Genomic DNA, 21,131 nt, shown 5'->3' with positions numbered 1-21,131 from the left:
TCCTCAGATAATAGTCAACTTGAGGTTGCTTCGGTATGGAAGAAAGAAGAAACCAAACTCCTCCAACTATAAAGCTTCCATGTAGAGTTTCATATTATGTGCTCATTTTTCAAAAGAAGGGAAAAAAGATATGGAGAAAAGCAAGTTTCTGACAAGTCTAGTAATTCTAATACTTGTGTTGCCATATGCAAATGCAACCTTGCCAGGGCCTAAAGCTAAGAAGCACTTCGTGTTGGTTCATAGGGGAAGCCATGGAGCCTGGTGCTGGTATAAGATTGTGGCATTGATGAGATTTTCAGGGCATAATGTCACAGCTATTGACTTGGCGGCTTCAGGTATCAACCCCAAGCAGGCCCTTGAAGTCCCACATTTGTCCGATTACTTTAGTCCCCTAATGAAGTTCATGGTTTCACTTCCTGCACATGAAAAAGTGGTCCTTGTAGGCCATGAATTTGGTGGCTTTGCCATTTCTAAAGCCATGGAAAGCTTTCCGGAAAATATTTCAGTTGCTGTATTTGTCACTGCTCTAATGCCTGGTCAAACTCTCAATGCAACCACCATCTACACCAAGGTTCCAATTTTTCATATTCCTAACTTTAGCCATGAGATGATCTGTTATGTTTGCTTACACTTTCACATATTTGAAACTAAATATACTTTGTTACAGCTCTTGGCATTCACTGGTGTATTATCTGCATTTGATAATCGTGTTACTTATGATAATGGACCTACCAATCCTCCAACAACCTTGAGTTATGGTCCCAAGTACTTGGCAACTAAGTTTTACAATAAGAGTCCAATTCAGGTAACCAAAGCATAATACAAATATATAATTGAAATAGCAAGTTCTGTTATTCTGGTCAAGTGAATGGCCCTAAAGTGACTAATGACTTGCTTTGCCAAAAATTATTAGTAGGCAAACATTTAAACTAGTTTATCCAAATTATAGATCTATTTGAGTACTTACCGCAACATTGACATGAAACTGACTTAAGTCAGTTATTTTCCCTTCTTGATGTTAGGATTTCATGCTGGCCATTACAGTCTTAAGGCCGATATACATATACAGTGTGGAAGATGTTTCTAAGGAGATAGTTGTGTCAAGCAGAAGGTATGGATCAGTTAAGCGAGTATTCATTGTTGCTGCTGAAGATAACCTTTTGAACAAGGAATTTCAAAAGTGGATGATTGAAAAGAATTCACCAGATGACGTGGAAGAGATCCAAGGCTCTGACCACATGATCATGATGTCTAAGCCCCAACAACTTTTTACTACACTTTTGAGCATAGCTAACAAGTATACCTAAGACTTAAGAAATGTTAATTAAGAAGAATAAGAGCGACAGGTGTAATTAAGGCTGAGATTAAAACTTCAGTCTATCTCAATATCTTCCATATAAGTCCTACTGAGCTAATTCATTTGATATTTCAATTAGTTTCTTTCAGTTGTTATTTCCTTTCATTGTTATTTCAGTATTTGGAATTGACATAAATAAACGACCTCTATGTCCGGTAACTACTGAATTTGGTTCAAGAGCAAACACTGATTAAAATCTCATCAATGGGGAGGAGGACATAAAAGTCGATACTGAAGGATTAGAACAAAATGAATGAGAATATGATGTAGATGAACAAAAGCTCATTGCTTACACTTTTTATTTATCATTGTTACAAATTATAGAGCACAGAGATCATAATCTATAACTCATGATACTAATATGGTCTTAACTAGAACATCTTTGAATTACTAATATTTTTATCACTCAGTTTAATTATTATTTTGTGTAGCTCGTTGTTAATAGGTATACATTGTTTTACTAATTCTACTTCAGTTGCCATTTTTCTTGAATTTGAGATAGTTTAGATGGAGAAAGCAAAATAATATAATAGTAATAGTATCAAATATTATTAAAGAGTAGGTAGCCAGTGGCAACTACAATTCTAGTTAGTACTAGTTCTGATGAAAACGTGCGTGACACGTTTATCTCAAAATATTTTATGTAAATTTGGTATTGCAAATGATATATTTTATCCTTTTCAAATCTATTGGTATTTATTAAAACAAATTCATCATTTTTACGATAGAAAGTACATATATCTTTCCTAATAAAAAGAATATATTCTTAATTATAAAATTGACTAAAAGTGCATAAAGTAAAAATAACAAACTATACAATATTCAAATTAAATAAAGATACTAAAATACCACATGCTAGACTAATGTATACAAAGCAACAAACTAAGGTAAATTTCTCAATAATAATAACAACAAAACAATAGAAAGTTGTACAATAACAACAAACAAGAAACATCAACACATAAAAAGGGATAAGAGAAGAAAGCATAGTGATTTTCTCTTCTTTTTTTCAACGTTTTATGTATAATATTGTGTCAAATGTCACTATTTATAGGATAGGATTGAGGAACACAAAAAGTTGTCATGAAGATGACATTAATCCATTTGAGATCATGAATGAGGATGAGAGGTGTGATTAAAAATCATAATAAATATAATTAGTGGGAGTTATATATATTCACATAATGGAGAGTTGGTAATAAATTTATGTAATATACTTCACATTAATACAAATACTACTCCTGAGAACGTGCGTCGCACATTTGACCTCTACTACCATATAAAATTTATATAACCTTATCTCATGTATAAAAAGCAAAAGCAGTTGTAACATCAATCCAACTAACATGAAAAGCAATAAAATATACATGTCATATTAAATGAAAAAAAGTTAAACAAAGCAATATATTGACCAGAATAAGAAAGAATAACCAATAAATAAAAAATTACATAAGAATTATATGATGATAAACACAAAAGTGCAGTGGATTGACCTTTTATGTTCAATTCATAAAGAGAGAAACTGTGTACCTCAAAAATTGTGAAAAAATGCAAATATAATATAGAAATAAAAGATAAATACCTAATTTTGTAGATGAATATTGTTGTGTTGACAAAACGGAACCAAATAATTGTTAATAAATTTTCCTCCTAATTTTTCACTAATAGATGAAAAATGAAGAACATAAGAAGTTGCTAAGAATATATTGAAAACTGAAAAGAAGTCATTTATTCCATAATCAATTCAAATGAATATAGAAATGAGAGAAGTCAATTGGTTTGCCTTTTCACCTATTATGGCTTTACGTCTACCACTCTTCTATTTTTTTATTCTAACTTTTATTTATTTATTATGTTTATAGAATTTATATTTATATTTGCATTTTTTCACAATCTTTGAGAAGAATACATTTTTTTTTTTAATTGGGAACAATATTAAATCTGTAAGGAAAAAAACGATAATGGTAAATGAAAGTTCATTACAAACGAACACCAAAATTTGAAAGTTCATTCCAAATACGCACTAAATTTGCAAACAAACGATTAACTTAAAGCATAAAACTGTAACTCCATCACTAACTTAGTGCCTGTTTGGTCATAAAATTTTACACTGATTAAAAAATTAGGAATATCCAAACTTTGAAAGATTTACCGAATCAAGGGAGGGGAGCATGGTTTCAGGTGAATTCGGACCCCCCCCCCCTATGAATATAAATAGCCGATGCCTCAGCCCTCAAAATACAGCCAACGTGGGGTTGCTTGTGCAAGGAAGTAATTTAGCACAAACCATGCTCTACCTTTGTAATGTTTCATATTATGTGCTCATTCTTAAAAGAAGGAAAAAAAGATATGGAGAAACAGCTCTGACTTGGGTGCTTCAGGGATCAACCCCAAACAGGCCCTCCAAATCCCACATTTTTCTGATTACTTGAGTCCGCCAATGGAGTTCATGACTTCATTTCCTGCTGATGAAAAAGTAGTTGTTGTAGGCCATAGCCTTGGTGGACTCCTCATTTCTAAAGCCATGGAAACCTTCCCAGAAAAGATTTCAGTTGCTGTATTTCTTAGTGCTATTATGCCTGGTCCAAATATCAATGCATCCTGTTAATTTTTATTTAAAATCTTTCATATTTGAAACAAAATATACTTTATTATAGACACTCAATGTAATAATACCTCACCTTGATAATCGCATTACATATGACAATGGACCTACGAATCCTCCAACCACTGTCATCCTAGGTCCCAAGTTCTTGGCTGCTAATGTTTACCATCTGAGCTCAATTAAGGTAAGCAAATCATAATAATACTGTCATTGAAATCAACTTCTGTTATTATCAGAATGGCCCTAATGTGACTTCTTTCGTCTGGAGGATTTTAATAGTCTATTCAATTATATTACTTAATCACAAGATCAACTTGCAATTTGGAACTGATTTAAATCGGGGTTTTCTCTTAATTCTTGGTGTTAGGATTTGGCGTTGGCCACTACACTAGTAAGGCCATTTTATTTATACCCTTTGGAAGATGTTGCTAAGGAGATAGTTCTTTCGAGGGAAAAGTATGGATCAGTTAGACGAGTGTTCATTGTGGTTGCTGAAAATAAAGGTCTGAAGAAGGACTTTCAACAGTTATTGATTGAAAAGAATCCACCTGATGAAGTGGAAGAGATCGAGGGCTCTGACCACATGACCATGATGTCTAATCCCCAACAACTTTTTACTACTCTTCTGGGCATTGCCAACAAGTATACCTAATTAGAGCTGTTGATGATAAAGAAAAATAAGGGGACATTTGTAAGGCAGAGAACAAAACTTCAGTCAATTCACATATATGTGATGCATTTTATATGGCCATCTTAGTTCTTTCATGGGAATTCTAAAACCTTACTAGTTAATTTGATATTTCAATCATTTTCTTTTGATTGTTAATTCCTTTTGTTGTAATTTCAGTGTTCGGAATTAGAATCAATAAACAACCTCTATTTCCTGAAATTAATTTCAATTTGAATAAATCTCATCAATGGGAAGAGGATACACTATACAGATAATGTAACAGCTCTTGACTTGGGCGCTTCAAGGATCAACCCCAAACAGGCCCTTGAAATCCCAAATTTTTCTGATTATTTGAGTCCACTAATTAATGGAGTTCATGGCTTCACTTCCTGCACATAAACAAATAATTCTTGTAGATCATGCCTTTGGTGGACTCGCCATTTCTAAAGCCATGGAGACCTTTCCAGAAAAGATTTCAGTTGCTGTATTTCTCGGTGGTCCAAATATCGATCCAACCACCGTCTACACTAAGGTACCAATTTTCCAAATACATTCACAACCACCGTTTCGACTTGAATTTTGTGAGCACTGCGTCTTAGTGAAGCAGAAAAAGGACAGTTTCAGCACTGGCAAACATAAGACGGGAGGGGTACTAGTCTACATCCATTCAGATTTATAGGGTCCCTCTAAGCTTCCATCGAAAAGAGAAAAGAGGTATCTTCTCACATTAATAGATGATTTTTCACGAAAGGTTTGGGTGCGTTTTTTTGAAGGCAAAAGGTGATGCTTTTGAAGCATTTAAAGAGTGGAAGATTTTGGTTGAAAATCAAATGGAGAGAAAAATCAAGTATCTTCGCACAGACAATGGCTTGGAGTTTTGCAGTGAAGAGTTCAATGATTTCTGAAAGGTTAATAGGATCGCAAGACATAAGACGGTCACGCACACACCACAACAGAATGGAATTGCTGAGAGAATGAATAGAACTCTTCTTAAGAAGGCTCGTTGTATACTCTTACAAACCAAGATGTCCAAAGTATTTTGGGTTGAAGCAGTTCATACTGCTTCTCATATTGTCAATCGATCTCCAGCATCAGCGATTGACTTTAAGACTCCGAATGAGGTATGGTCAGGTGAACCCTCTAACTATTCATCCTTGCGAATATTTGGGTGTCCAGCTATCATGTTAATGAAGGAAAGCTTGAACCAAGGGCTAAAAAGGCCATATTTGTAGGGTATATAGATAAAGTAAATGGGTACAAACTTTGCTGTTTGTCTACTTAAATTTGTAGTTAGTAGAGATGTTACCTTTGATGAATCCTCGTAAAGTTTTTGTGGAGTTATCAAGAAACGAGAACAACGAGCATGTGAAGCTACAGGTGGAGCTTACCAAGGAAAGGGATCAAGATACTCAAGTTGATAAGTCAAAAGATGTAGATCTTGAAGAACTTGTTGTCAATGAACCATACACAATAGCAAAGGGAAGCGACAAAAGGCAGATACGAAAACCGGAACATCTTATAGAGCAAGCAAATCTGATTGCATATGCGCTTGTAGCTGCAGAAGAAAAGATTAAGGATCTCGAGCCCTCCTCGTATGTTGAAGCAACTTCTTGAAAAGATGTTGCACAATGATAGTTAGCCATGATGGAAGAGATGGAGTCTCTTCATAACAATGAGACATTGATCTTAGTTAAAAGGCCAAAAGGGAAGAGGACAATTGGATGCAAATGGGTCTACAGAAAGAAAGAGGGTATTCCAGAAGTGAAAGATGCTAGGTTCAAGGCGAGATTGGTTGCAAAGGGTTTCAGTCAGAAGGAGGGAATTGACTACAATGAGATTTTCTCTCCAGTTGTGAAACATAGCTCAATTCGCATGCTACTAGATTGGTTGCACAATTTGATTTAGAGCTTCAACAGCTCGATGTCAAAACTGCTTTCTTACATGGTGATTTAGAAGAGACAATCTATATGGATCAACCTAAAGGTTTCCTAACTGAGGGGGAAAAAAAATCATATATGCCAACTAAAAAAGTCTTTGTATGGTTTGAAGCAATCCCCTAGACAGTGATATAAGAGGTTTGATGCATTCATGACTACACATAGATTCTCGAGGAGTGCATTTGATAGTTGTGTGTATCACAAGAAGATGTCTGGTAATTCTATGATTTATCCGTTGTTGTATGTTGATGATATGCTTATTGCTGCTAACAACATCACAAAGATAAATATTTTGAAGAAACTGTTGAGCAAGGAATTTGACAGGAAGGATTTGGGAGTTGCAAAGAAAATCCTTGGAATGGAGATTTCAAGATAAGACAGTGTTGTACATCTTTCTCAGAAGAGGTACATCGAAAAGGTTCTTGAGAGATTCAATATGCATATGAGCAAGCCTGTAAGTACACCAATAACTTCTCATTTCAAGCTTTCAGAGTTACAAATGCCTCAGTCTATGGATAAGGTGGAGCATATGCCAAAGGTTCCTTGTGCGAGCACAGTAGGCAACATTATGTATGCTATGGTGTGCACACGTCCAAATATTGCTCAATCTGTAAATGTGGTAAGCAGGTACATGGCAAATCTAGGAAAAAGGAACTGGAAAGCTGTTAAGTGGATATTATGATATCTCAAAGGAGTTCCTGTTGTTGGCCTAACCTTTCGGAAAAGTGAAGGTATTTTAGTTCCCGGTAATGTAGATTCTGACTATGTAGGAGATCTTGATAGAAGAAGGTCCACAGCTGGATACATCTTTACTCTCGTTGGTAGTGTCGTTAGTAGGAAATCGGTTGTACATTCGATTGTCGCTTTATCTACAACAGAGCAAAATATATAGCAACAATGGAGGCAGTGAAAGAAGCTATTTGGTTGAAAGGTTTGGTGGCAGAATTGAATTTGGTTAAGCTGGAATCAACTCTAAGATGTGATAGTCAAAGTGTTATTCATTTGATTAAAAATCAAAGATTTCAAATGAGCACACCAAAGATTTCATTTTATTCGAGAAGTCGTTGAAGAGGGAGGTATCAAGGTTGAGAAAGTTATCACAGACGATAACGTTGCAGACATGTTGACCAAGATAGTCCCGTTTGCCAAGTTTGCACACTGTAAGGACTTGGCGGGAGTACGCATCAATTGATGCAACTCTGAGAGAACAACTGCTAGGTGGAGCTAGTACGTTTAACAAAGGTTTAATTCTTCTTGTTTCTCACAACGGGATTACCCAGTAAGCTTAGAAGTTTTGGCCGAAGTTGTTTATACGCATGCTCGGAACGCAAACCAAGGTGGAGATTGAAAGAGTTGGTTTGGTCCTTGTGGAATCAAACTCAATGGAAGATGAATTAATATGGAGATTTGGTAGAAAGATAATTCTTTATTAGTACAAAACAAAAAGTCAAGATAGTATCTTTGTAGGTGAAATTTAGATAAAACCATAAAATGATTTCACATGTTTAACCTTGACATTTTGATACATAGTGATGTCATGGATGACATCAATAGGAAGAATTTATTCACCTCTCACTTGCCTTCTCACCTTCTCTATTGTATTATTTCATTTGTATTCTTTTGGAGTGAAATAAATATTAATGCAGTTGTTCTCTGGTGGACGTAACATCATTTTGATACGAACCACGTTAAATATTGTTGTTCTTCCTTGTTCTTTATTTTTCACGATTCCGCTAACAGAATAAAAAGAGTAGATGCACCAAAAGGCACATACTTGCTGCTGCTTTAATCCATTTTCACGTTTCCGCTAACAGAATATAAGAGAAGATGCACCAAAAGGCACATACTTGCTGCTGCTTTAATCGATTTTCACGTTTCCGCTAACATAATATAAGAGAAGATGCACCAAAAGGCACATACTTGTAGCTGCTTTAATCCATGGGGCTTGTGTAGCAAGCTTTTGAACACCTTCTACAGGAGCAAAGGACCTATCTTCTGCTTTTAACTCTTTCAACTAATTTTGATTTTAAGGATATCGTGGATGAAACAGCAGCAATAAATGCAAAGTAGTTGAGCTAACCATTTCTCTTAAGAAATCCTCAAGTAGTGAAGCTCGAGGAACCAGGTAGTTAAATTTCTAACAATGAGAATTGAGAAGTAGCAGATAACTCCAGAGTGTATTACAGCAATAGCACTAATTTTCTTTATCAATATGATGTGGCCAGTGAAATTACCAAAGAATCCTGGAAGTCTTGATAAGAAGTAAGAGGCACCTACATCAGGAAAGTGTCCCAAATATGTTTCAGGCATAGCAAATACCTACAGAGAAACATACATAAATAATACATTGGACATGAAGTTTCTGGTATCCGATTACACATAGCAACCAGCACCAAGTATGAATAAGGAGTGTATTGCTGCCTAAGAAAAATAAACCCTTAACGCAAATCCAAAAGCTCATGAAGATTAACAGTTTGTACGGTTTACCTCTAACTTTGCTATAGTTATGCTAGAGACTTTTTAAAAAAATGAAGGTAAAAAAAATAAAAATCTTATAAAGGCTCTGAGACATAGTACAAAAAGTTCTGCTAGATATGAATCCTTCAATTCTAAACTGTAAGGATTTCAAGACCTATTTTGCTACAGCTATTCCACATGAACATTCGTATATGGGTTTAGGTTTACTCCCTAAAAGCGAAGATGTAGAGACAAATTTGAAGCAAACCACAAAGAATGTGGCAAAGATCAAATACAAAAGGGTAAACAAAACAACAAGATAAATCTACTACTCAAGTAGAGGCAATACCGACTTTTCTGTTGCAACTCGAAATCTACCATGTATAGAAGCACCAGCTCCGCCTCCCATGACAATTCCATTAAGGATGGAAACCTTCAATGGATAGTCCAAACAAGATTAAGGAAATTCCAATGAAAGTAATATCACTGTCACAGAACTAAAATTAGAGATAATTTAATTTAACCTGGATTTTGCTATACGTTGCCATCACATAGTTCAAGGTGTACTGCTTTAGGAGAAAATTAGCACCGATTTTCAAGCTACCTGATAAGCATGGATAAATAATTATGTAACTGGGGACATTTAGCTGTGCAATTTTTCTTAAGATATTACCAATTTAGCAAATACGAATCATAATCATGAATAAAATGTGAAACATCACCACCAGCACAAAAAGCCCTTCCTCCCTGGAAAATATTGATACAAGAAAAGTAGTAACAAGAAAAGCACTATATACATGGGCATTAATAAAGTTTGAAGCATACAACCCGTGCTTGTTTTCCCATAGTTTTCCACTGAAAAATGTTTAGTGGCTATTCCCACAAATATTTGATTGAATTGGTAAGAAAAGAAAAAATAGTAGTGTTTTCATATGAAAAAGTAAGGAAGCTTTCCAATATTTCAATGAGAATCTGTTTTCACCATGCATTTTCCCTGTGAGCAAATTCGATGGAAAATAGTGGGGAAATCATGTTCTAAAATACAAGGCATGATACATTAATATGCCTTTACTTGGCATCAGTTGGCATCTATGCCCTTAAACTTTAGGTGTGCACAAGTAGACACTTAAACGAACAAATAGACATACGCGTCCTACGTAACATAATACATGTAAGATGTCACGTAGGTTATGCAAATTGTCACGTCGACGCCAAGTAGGACGAGAGTGTATTTGTTCAACTCTACATGAATTTAAGTGTCTACTTGTGCATACCCAAAGTTGAAGGGCATAGATGTCAAATGAAGCCAAGTTAAAAGGGCATGTTTATATATTATGCCAAAACACAAATTTCCCAATAATTCGCAGTGTGAAAAACCTGTAGTAGTGAAAAAAGTAAGATACATAGTCATACATGCAACAATAACTACTTAAAGCAATTTCTAACACTCTCTTGATTTTATTTCAACAAAATTATTTTGGTGAACAGTTTTTTGATAATGTGGATTATTCCAATTGCCAGGAAATATAAGCCTAATGAATGCCGAGGAGAAAGCCAAACAATAGATTGGTCAGAACCAGTGAAATACCAAAAAGAGAGGTAGATCATAGCTGATTGGCAAGATTTATCCTTACTCAACAAAGCTATGAGGAGAAGAACTTTCTTCCCAGTGTCGAGACGAGACAGGGAACAAGCTGAAGTTCTTCAATAAGGAAATAAGATTTGAATAAGACAATTCAAAATCAATGCAACTCTGCCTGCATGTAGTTTCTAAATATTTTTGTAGGCAAAATCCAGCATCAAGTTGCCAGTTTTCCTCATGTTAAGCTATGACAGGAAATTTAATTATCACAGAAGATCCTTCAACTATTGAAAATACCTTTAATATTATCATCTTCACATTAGAATCTTCTTCACTGGCATAGAAAAGTTCCGTAAGTCGAGATATCTGGACAAACAAATAAGTTTGAGGGAAGAGTTAACATATCAATCAATTTAATTAGGAAACCAGAAATTCACTCAAATATCCTGTGATACGAGGATTGTATGAATAAAAGGCTCACATGTTCACCAAGTAAATATAATAAGAATAACCTATTCCATATAATTGCATGAGAATACAAAACGTGAATCCAATATCAAATTGGTGTGTTCTAGCTATATATCATTATCACGAGCAAGCAACAGATTCATTTCTTTTGGGTTTAGTGTGCTTGTACGAAACCCTTTCTGTACTGGTACCCAGGAGTTGGTAGGATTGGCCTATTTTGAATCCTCTTATCTGATAAATTTCTCAGGTATTATATTCGGTCCTCTCTAAAGCCGCCACTTAATCATTCCAAGTGACTGGATGAAGATACTGCCTATATCTTCTCCCTCCAATTGCAGAGCAGCCACCCCCACACCAATTTTTTCTTCCGCAGGAAGTTCACGAATTCCATTCTTGACCATGTAGTGAAATTCGACTGGTTGGAAAAGAGCATTATTATTAATCAGGTAAGCAGCCAACCAACTCAAATCTTAATTTTGTGTTCTTGTCCCCTAACATTTTTTTTCAAGTGTCAAAATCTCCCTGAGAATTCACAATTTCACTTTCAAAGTTCCATTAGAGACTACTGAACTGAAGGAAGGAGAGAGAAAAACCAACGACGACAGTTACCAGGGAAAACGGCATTCATTCATAGCAATCGACGGGTCGTGATGCCCCTTTTCAATACTGATGACCCGAATCCATTCTGAGCATTCGGATTCTACCGCTGCTCGTATGGTGGATCTCACCCTACCCTACCTCTCTTTATGCTACTTAACCGACTATAATTTTTTACTGTTTCTCTTTCTTTTTAATAAATAATTATGAAAACAAATTGTAAAATGTAAATTTATATATATATATATATATATATATATCTAAAATCGAATTATAAAAAGGAGACGTGAGATATTTCTATCCCTATAATAAAAATATATTTTAATGAAAATGTTAAATCTTTTACCGGCATTAGTTAATTGTCATTGGATTCAACATCGTTATTGGCTATAGAAACATTTACAAAAAATGTAAATTCTCTAACAATACATATTAGCAGCGTGGATTAAACTATTATTGTTAATTAATTACCTCTAAAGTTCATTTTTTTATAGTATATCCAACATTCTTATTTATCTTTTTTATCAATTTTTTGTATTTTTGCATTCATTCCTTTAATTTAAATAAAGTCTAAAACATTTTTTTTTCGTTATTCTACTTATTTGTAACAGGTTTTCACCTCTTCATCGCTTGGGGCCTCAACTTTTTTGGTGCCCCCAATTTTTTTAAAATGTATGATATATTGTTAAAAATTCCATACGAGCTGGATTATTATTCTAACTTTATATTATATTTTTTTCATTAAAAATTTACATTGTTTATATTCTTACTTCATAAGGATTATATTACACATCCTACCCTCTTTGGATCTTATTACGGGATTACAAGTATGTTATAATTATATATATATATATATATATATATATATATATATATATAAAAATAAGTCATCTCTATAAAGTTTGACTTTAAGCCCCCAAAATTATTGAGACGGCCTGAAACCTGGATAAGTTGTGCAACTGTAAAACATGAGAGATTCTAGTACATTTATTTTCTAAAGTTGTTACGTAAATGGTAAAGTATTTTCATTTATTCTACATGAACCTATTCCAACAAGAATTTACAAAAAAAAAATACCTATAAAATTGTTATGATATTTTTGTTGTATAATCCTCGATTTATTTTTAATAATTTTTTAGAAAAAACTAATTTGGTCTTTAACTATTCAATGAGATTTTTGAAAACATCTAACATAATACAAATTCGGATTAATTAAGCTTGTGATGAATTGGATATTAGATGACAATACATGAAAAAATGAATTTCCTATGGCAATAAAAAGGGTAAAATAAAAAGTTCATAAAATATCTAAATATAACTAAAATATTATTAAAAAGAATTCACATAAAATAGAATAGATAAAGTATTTTAAGAACAACTCAATTTGAAAGGTTAAATAATACTTCTTGAAGGTCTGTATTTATTCGCATTGTAAAAGGTAACGAGTAACGACCAACACAAACTTTTTCAATCATAAAAGGAAGATTTTGTTTTTCATTAAAATGAAGCTACACGTAATATATTAAAACTACTTTCACTTTTAATTTGAATGCTTAACGAATGAAGGTTAAAAATAAATACATTAATATTATAAAAAAAAATCACGGTTAATATAAACTTATCAATTACAATAGATCATTTACATAGTAGTAACTAGTAGCCCATGGTAAAATAAATAAGAAATATTTGATGAGTACTAAACTAACTAATTCGAGAGCTGCTAACTGTTAGAAAATTTCTTGCCCAAATTTAGCCGGAAACATATAAAAGATTATAGTAATCTTTTCTTTTCAAAACAAAGTTAAAGTCTTTCCAAAATAAAATACTGAATTTGAAGATGCTTTATTATTTTAACTAAATGAATTCTTTGGGATCCACCTATTAAAACATTTAATGGTTTCAATTAGAGCCGTCAATATGGGTTAGGCCCGTCGGCCTGGTCTAATCCATGATTTGATAGGATTGTGCTATAACTTTTGGAACCCATTTAAGAAAGGGCTTTTTTGTCCGGCTGAATAAGCCTGCCAATTTGTGGGGCTTGAAAAATGTGGATAGAGCCGGTACGTGGGCTAAATAAAAATAAAATAGAGTATTAAAAATAACAAGAGTCTAAACTCAAAATCTGTTAAAAGTTTGAAATATTACAATTTATATATAAATTATGTTTATAAAATATGTACTACATAAAATAAAAATTTCCTAAAATTTCTAGGGAATCACTACATAGGCCATAACCTATGGAATGTGTGTCACAGTTTTTATGTTTTATTATGATCATTGAAAAACAATTAGGTTAATATTTCTATTTAGCATGTATACTTTACTTGAAATCAAACTTAATAAATATTATAAATATAATTTTATTTGTGGATTTGATTAACAAGTAGTAACACTAACACCATGTAATATTGTCTTGTCGATATTTATGATAATATTTTTAAATTATAATTTAATTTAAAAAACTATTAAAAAAATATATTTAAAAAAAAAAGGCTGGCCCAACAAAGTTCGTAGCCCACGTACTTATGGGCTAGGCCGACCATTTTCTGGCCCACACCAAAAATGGGCTAGCCCGACCTGACCCGTAAAATTTCAAAGCTCATATGAATTAGCCTGTATAGGGTGAGTCAGTCCATATTGACAGCTCTAGTTTCAATCCATTTTTTTATTATTTATTCTTCTTTTTTTTTCTTTGCCAGTTAACTTCAGCTTCTTCTTGTAATAAAAAAAAAATTCCATTGTCTCTTTAAAAAAAGAAGTGGTGAAAATAAATTATTTTTATTTAAGCACTCAAATTGATTAAACTTATCTTATAAAATGACAAAAATAAAATGAAAGTATATATTAAAAATAGAAAATAGTTTATGGTTCGGTGACAGGACGCGGACTCCTCTGTCTCAAAATTTAATTTCACGATTATTTATTTAGAAACATCTCCGCGTCGTGAACTTGTTCCAAAATGGTGATTTCGTAACTTATCTCAAGTTTAGCTATTTGAAATCATTCCTACACATCATGAGGTCTTTCCAAACACAAATTATAATCCTTGATTCCATAATTCAATTCAAGGATAAGTTGAGAGTCGATTCAAGCAAAAGTTACGATCAAAGTCAAGAGTCAAGTAAGAGAAGTTCATTTCAAGTTTTCATAAGTCTTTTACAAACGTTTTAACTTATTTTAAGACTTAAGTTTGAAGTTAAGCAAAGAGTAAAAGGTAACGTTTGAAGGTCATTTCTTCAAAAGTATAGGGGGACTAAGTATTCACAAAGAGATTTTTAAATGTTTTCACATTTAAATAAAAACGGAAACTGAGATTTCCAAAGAGCCTTCGGGCTAGTTTTCAGAAAAGAGTATTAGCTTTCTAAATGAAGCAAGTAGGGAAACTGAGATTTCCAAGATAGCCTTTGAGCTAAGTTTTTTAGCACTAATCTCAAATCACAGAAGAAGTATGTTTTTAAACATAAAGAGCTAGTATATTTTGGGAGTAGTATTGAGCACCGATGGGGAAGAGTTCATACAACTATCGGCCCCCTTAAACCATGTAGCCATCATGGGTAGAAAAGGGACATACTTTTTAGATGAACCCTTTTCAAAATAGACTAGTGGATCCATTAGACAGTTCCTATACCCTTAGCCAGGTATAGGATGCGCTGGCAGCGTGAGGAATATCATTGTATCATCACTATAGCTCTCAAGTGATGGTTTTCGGTTAGAGAAACTCTCACAGAAGTTATTGTATTTTTATATACATCAATTTATTTGTATTTTTACATATATCTCAGAGTTATATTGTATCTTTACATACATACAGAGTTGATATCGTGTTTTCAAGTAGCTTTTCTTTATATTGCACTTGCTTTTAAATTGCTTTATATTGAAATAAGTTCAGTCAGGTTGAGTTGAGTTGAGCCAGGTAAGTTCTTCAGTTTCTCTCAGATTCTTTCTAGACTATGTTGTTTTAGCATTCCAACTCGCATACTCATACATTCAATGTACTGATGTCAGTTGGCCTGCATCGTATTATGATGCAGACACATGTAACCAGGGTCGGCATCTAGCGCTTTGTTGATCAGGTTCAGCACTCAGAGTCAGTTGGTGAGCCTCCTTGCATTCCGGAGGATCCACTTCATTGCTTTCTAGTTTAGTTCATTAGGATGTTGTGGAGTCTGTCCCAACATCCATCTCAATTGTTTAGATGCTTCATAGATAGACAGTCAAATGTTAGTTCTTTGAGTCTTTTCAGTATCATTTCTTATTGTTAAGACTTGGGTTGCCACTTTTGGCCAAGTTGAATGTTTACTTTTTAACATTTTCAGTTATCTTATTTTTTAGTTCAGTTAAGTTCATTGAGTATTAAGTATAAATGTTGTCTTCCGTTGAGTAAGTAAGCCAGGCCAATGATTCACTTGAGGCCAACAATGGTCTTCGAGTGCCAGTCCCATCCAGGGTGTAGGCTCGGGGCGTGACAGTAATAGTGTAGAAATGTTGATGTAGTTAATTAGTGTCAACGCTTTAAAGTATTTTGAGTTTTCATTGTTTTTATTAAAATATTTTCAAATTGTATTTTAAAAATTATTCAAATACGTAGTTTAAATTTATTTAGACATATCAAATTTTATAGAACTACTTAATTAGAGATACTATTAATAACAAATATAAATTTATTTGCAAGTTATCCATCATCATAACATAGGAGCACAGGACTACAATATTAACGAGTGAGTACTTTCTTGGATTGTTGTTAATTAGAGTCGTCACTTAATTATTTAAATATTTAATTTAATATTACTAAAATATAATAATTAATAAATATTCAAAATTTCAACATTAATGTGCGACTCTCTTGGATTGATGTTAAATGAGGTTGATACCCTATAGTACTCATGAACTATATGATATTTATGATTTTTCTAATGTGTAGATATCTACCATATTTAAAGTGTTTTGATTTATGACTATCGTTATTAAAATATTTTCAATTTGTTTTGTAAAAAATTATTTAAACATGTAAAATTTTAAATTTAAAACTCTTAAATATTAAAAATTATTTCCTTTATTCATATTTCTTATTATTGATATGCCGTTAAGTGCTAAATTTATATAAGGTGAGATTTTAGTGATATTGAATTTTAAATGTCATTAATTTTTTTATTGTTCTACTAATAAAATATTTAGGTAAATTTTTCAAATAGCATATCGATTTTCTCTCGTCTTACTTATAGAGATGGATAGAAAAGTTGGAAACGAAAAAAATCATTTAAATTATCATCAGAAAAAATTATATTATAAATAAAATTGCATAACTCAAATCATAGCAAAAAAAAATTAAACTTTTATGTTCGTAATTTTAATAATTGCTTATTACCTGTAATACTTAAATAAGAAATGTATTTCAAATTTCTTTTCATGTAATGTGTTGATATCTACCATATATCCATACTTAAGGTGTTTTAAATCTTGAATGTCGTTATTAAAATATTTTTTAATTACATTTAAAATTATTTACATATGTAGTTTAAATTTTTTAAATATAGTATTTAATAAGATGACTGAATTAGAGGTTATATTGATAATAAATGAAAGTAATGATTCACAAGTTATCAGTCATAAGTCATAACATAAGGATGCAAAACTACAATAAGAGGCATCAATAAAAATGGTGAATTTGAAATATGTGACAAACAAATTGTTTTTGGTATTTCTAAAGACATCTTTTCAGCAACAACAATGGCCAAATATTTGACTTTTTCTTCATCGTCTTTATCTTCCGACAGTAGTTTAATTTTGCTAATTGATCATTATTTTATTTATTTTTATTTTTAAATATTAAATTACCTTTTTATTTAAATGATATATCTGTGATGTTTAAAAATAAATAAATTATGTGCATTCAGATGTTGAAAAACAAAAAGTCTAGAGATAACCTCTTAAATCATTCAGATGTGCATTCAGATTTAGATTAAGACGTCTTAATCTTAATGAAAACAAATGAGGCCTTAGGCCATTAATTATTATAGTGAAAATTATTATGTCCAAAAGATTTTTTCCTATTAATCATATTGTTTATCAAAATAAAGGCATTATTTATTTGCTACATTTTATTTATTTTTATTGACCACGCAAAACACAATAAATTTACTGTAATTTTTATAAAAGAGCAACAAAGACACAGAGAAATAGCAATTCCCAAAAAGAAAAAAAAAATATTTGTCATACCATTTGAAGAGAAAGTGCATTCAACAGCTTTGGCCTATTTAATATGAATGTTCTAACTCTTCCAGTCTCCTCCACCAAAATCTGAAAATAAAAAATAACAGTTGCTATTATTTTTGTGATTTGGTGCATGGGGGCTATACAGGGTAAAAATTTCTAAAATAAAAGGAAAAAAAAATTGCATTATAGATATCCATGAAGATATTCTTTTGTCACCCCTAATTTAGATGTATACTAGAAAAATACCACAAGTATGAAACGATTCAAAACAAATTATATGTGTATATAAATTGGTCAAAATAAAAAGGAAAAATTACGGAAATACACGTCTTATATTTCCCTTATTTCTAATATTTCCTTCTATTTCTAAAAACCTCTAAAATCCCTTATTTCTCTCATAATTCTAAATTATTTTATAATGTATCCGAGCTACATATTATGTATCCGGTTATTTTATAATGTATCCGAGCTACATATTATGTATCCGGTTATTTTATAATGTATCCGAGCTACATATTATGTATCCGAATTGTTTTGCTTTTTCAAAGATTAATGTAATTACAAGCTAAATAGGGATAGATTGTAAATTCATATTAAAACTATGTAATTCCTAAAATTTATACTAATAAAAATGATTAAAATGGGTATTTTATTATTTCTTAAGTCTGTTCTATAGTTATATACAATCTTCTCAATAGAGCTGTCAATATGGGCTGGCCCACCCCATCCGGGATAACCCATACAAGCTTTGAAATTTAACGGGTCAGGCCGGGCTAGCCCATTTTTCGTGTGGGCCAGAAAATGATCGGCCCAACCCACAAGTACGTGGGTTACGGGCTTTATCGAGCCAACCCTCTTTTCTTAATAGTATATTTTCTTATAATTTTTTAAATTAAATTAAAAAATATTATCATAAATATCGACAAGACAATATTATATGGTGTTAGTGTTACTACTTGTTAATCAAATACACAAATAAAATTATCTTTATAATATTTATTAAGTTTGATTTCAAGTAAAAGCATAAATAGCTAAATAGAAATATTAACCTAATTATTTTCCAATGATCATAATAAAACACAAAAACTATGACAATATTCAATAGGCTATGGCCTATGTAGTGATTCCCTAGAAATTTTAGGAAATTTTTATTTTATCTAGTACATATTTTATAAACATAATTTGTATTTAAATTGTAATATTTCAAATTTTAAACAAATTTTGAGTTTAGACTCTTGTTATTTTTAATACTCTATTTTATTTTAATTTTTTAATTAATTTTTATTTGTCCCACGGGCCGGTCCTATCCATATTTTTTAAGCCCCACAAATCGGTATCTTACTCAGGCCTAAAAAACTCTTTTCTTAAATGGGCTCCAAAAGTTGTAGCCCAACCCCTATTAAATCACGGGTTAGGCTAGGACGGCCCAACGGGCCTAGCCCATATTGACGGCTCTATTTCTCAACCTTTAAATAAATACATTATTCATAAGACCTTGAGCTAATGTGTGAGAAAATGATCAAAATGGTCCTTGATATATTGAGGTTGCTTTTATTTTGATCCTTAATATATTCTAGGTGATTGAAATAGTCCTTCATATATGACAAAATGTGTTCAATTAAGTGTTTTATCCTAAACTTAACAATTTACCCCCAAAATCTGTTAAATATAACAGTGGGGCCCACATAACTTACAAAATTCACCATTATTATCATATTTATTAGCTCAAAGAAAGAGTTTCATGAATTCTAAAACACCATTTTCTCTAACATCTAACCACACAATTACAAAATAATTATTGTAAAAAGATTGAATAATTATTGTATTTGGGAGATATGATGAACGAAATTGGTCCGTGTTTCTGATTGAACAGTGACAGATAGCACCTTTCTTTTTTACTCTACTGATCTCCCATTATTATTATTATTATTTTATATTTTTATGTTTTATTGCCAGATTTGTGGAAAATAGCTCAATGATTGTATGCCTTTTGGCAATATACGCTATACCGATCCAAAGCATGAGTAGATGATTTTTTTCCCAAAGTATGAGAGCTATCTGTATTTTCTGCTAATGCTTTATGATCTATTTTTGAAACTGTTCTATTGTGAAATTTTTAAAAATTATTTGTGTCTTTTGCTATGATGAATTCATGAAAATTTCACATGTCAGACTTTAGAGAGAATTATTTTGTAATTGTGTGGTTAGATGTTACAGAAAATGGTGTTTTAGATTTCATGAAACTCTTTCTTTGAGCTAATAAAGATGGCAAAAATGGTGGATTTTGTAAATTATGTGAGCCCCACCGTTATATTTAATAGTTTTTGGGGGTGAATTGTTAAGTTTAGGGTAAAAGACTAAATTGAACACATTTTGTCATACATAAAAAAACTATTTCAATCACCTAAAATATATTAAGGATTAAAATAAATCAACCTCAATACATTAATGACCATGTTGATCATTTTCTCGCTAATGTGTTGTAGATCTCGATATTTGTGATCCGTATGTTAAGATTTTGTCAGGCAAAACTCTTCTTTTTTTAAAACAAAAAAACGTTGGGCAATGCAAATTATAAACTATAAAGTCATATATTTCTTTCCACATTTAATAAACCCAACTTGTGGCAATTAAAATAACTAAAAAATATTCTCTTGTAAAGGAAAACATGAACAACCTTGTCTATATATTACTTCCTCCGTTCAATTAATAGTTGTTCACCATATTATTTTGAAATATCCAGTAATATTTAATCTATTATATGAAATTAATGAATAATTTTACACTTAATTTCTAATTTACCCTTATTATTAATTATTTATCATTTTTTATTACATTTTTCAAGACATTGTATTTATTATATTCAAAGAGTAATATAGTGAAATTATCATTCTATTTGTAGTTTTTTAAGTAGTGTGCAAAGTTAATAGTGAATAAGTATTATTGAACAGTGAGAGTACATGCAGGGTGTATTTGGTATGAAGGAAAATGTTTTCCATGGAAAAATGTTTTCCTGGAAAACAAGTTGATTTTTTACTTACTTTCTCATGTTTGGTTGGTGAGTAGAAAATATTTTTCGAAAAAGATTTTTAGTGTTTGATTTATGAATGAAAAATATTTTTGAAAATATCTTTTATTTTTACTAGAGTAGAAAATAATTTTTGAAATTGAAAATATTTTTTAAAAATAAACTTAAATTTTTTTTGGGGTGGGAGGGGCGTGATAAGGAGGGGGAGTGAGGGGGG

The 21,131-nt window shown here is 31.9% G+C and overlaps 2 protein-coding genes, 1 long non-coding RNA gene and 1 other non-coding gene across 4 annotated transcripts; 3 read left to right on the top strand and 1 right to left on the bottom strand.

The window, feature by feature from the left end:
• The first annotated feature begins 120 nt into the window (after positions 1–120).
• On the top strand, positions 121–1,307 carry LOC125867991 (methyl jasmonate esterase 1-like). Its single transcript, XM_049548588.1, has 3 exons — positions 121–571; positions 668–805; positions 1,023–1,307. Exons 1-3 carry the CDS (start codon positions 131–133, stop codon positions 1,305–1,307), a joined length of 864 nt encoding a protein of 287 aa, XP_049404545.1. The 5' UTR covers positions 121–130.
• Positions 1,308–3,727: 2,420 nt separating this feature from the next.
• Positions 3,728–4,614, top strand: LOC125850168 (methyl jasmonate esterase 1-like). Its single transcript, XM_049530053.1, has 3 exons — positions 3,728–3,953; positions 4,015–4,146; positions 4,330–4,614. The coding sequence occupies exons 1-3, from the start codon at positions 3,798–3,800 to the stop codon at positions 4,612–4,614; spliced, it is 573 nt and encodes a 190-aa protein (XP_049386010.1). The 5' UTR covers positions 3,728–3,797.
• Positions 4,615–8,802: 4,188 nt separating this feature from the next.
• Positions 8,803–9,657, bottom strand: LOC125868065 (uncharacterized). The gene is made up of 3 exons (XR_007446701.1): positions 9,551–9,657; positions 9,376–9,459; positions 8,803–8,888 (listed from the first exon to the last, which is right to left on the bottom strand). It is a non-coding gene; the product is annotated as an uncharacterized LOC125868065 (long non-coding RNA).
• A 10,198-nt stretch (positions 9,658–19,855) lies between these two features.
• On the top strand, positions 19,856–19,942 carry LOC125854020 (small nucleolar RNA U54). The gene has a single exon (XR_007445318.1). It is a non-coding gene; the product is annotated as a small nucleolar RNA U54 (small nucleolar RNA).
• The last annotated feature ends 1,189 nt before the right edge of the window (positions 19,943–21,131 follow it).

Source organism: Solanum stenotomum, chromosome 1 (genome assembly GCF_019186545.1).
Source record: "Solanum stenotomum isolate F172 chromosome 1, ASM1918654v1, whole genome shotgun sequence".
NCBI classification, from domain to species: domain Eukaryota; kingdom Viridiplantae; phylum Streptophyta; class Magnoliopsida; order Solanales; family Solanaceae; genus Solanum; species Solanum stenotomum.
This window is presented reverse-complemented; position numbering and strand designations above follow the sequence as displayed.

Excerpts from the sequence above, each read along its gene's own strand:
- LOC125867991 (XM_049548588.1), top strand. The coding sequence starts at position 131 with ATGGAGAAAAGCAAGTTTCTGACAAGTCTAGTAATTCTAATACTTGTG. Across the intron at positions 572-667 it reads CAACCACCATCTACACCAAG|CTCTTGGCATTCACTGGTGT; the intron begins GTTCCAATTTTT and ends ACTTTGTTACAG. Across the intron at positions 806-1,022 it reads ACAATAAGAGTCCAATTCAG|GATTTCATGCTGGCCATTAC; the intron begins GTAACCAAAGCA and ends TCTTGATGTTAG.
- LOC125850168 (XM_049530053.1), top strand. The coding sequence starts at position 3,798 with ATGGAGTTCATGACTTCATTTCCTGCTGATGAAAAAGTAGTTGTTGTA. Across the intron at positions 3,954-4,014 it reads TGCCTGGTCCAAATATCAAT|ACACTCAATGTAATAATACC; the intron begins GCATCCTGTTAA and ends ACTTTATTATAG. Across the intron at positions 4,147-4,329 it reads ACCATCTGAGCTCAATTAAG|GATTTGGCGTTGGCCACTAC; the intron begins GTAAGCAAATCA and ends TCTTGGTGTTAG.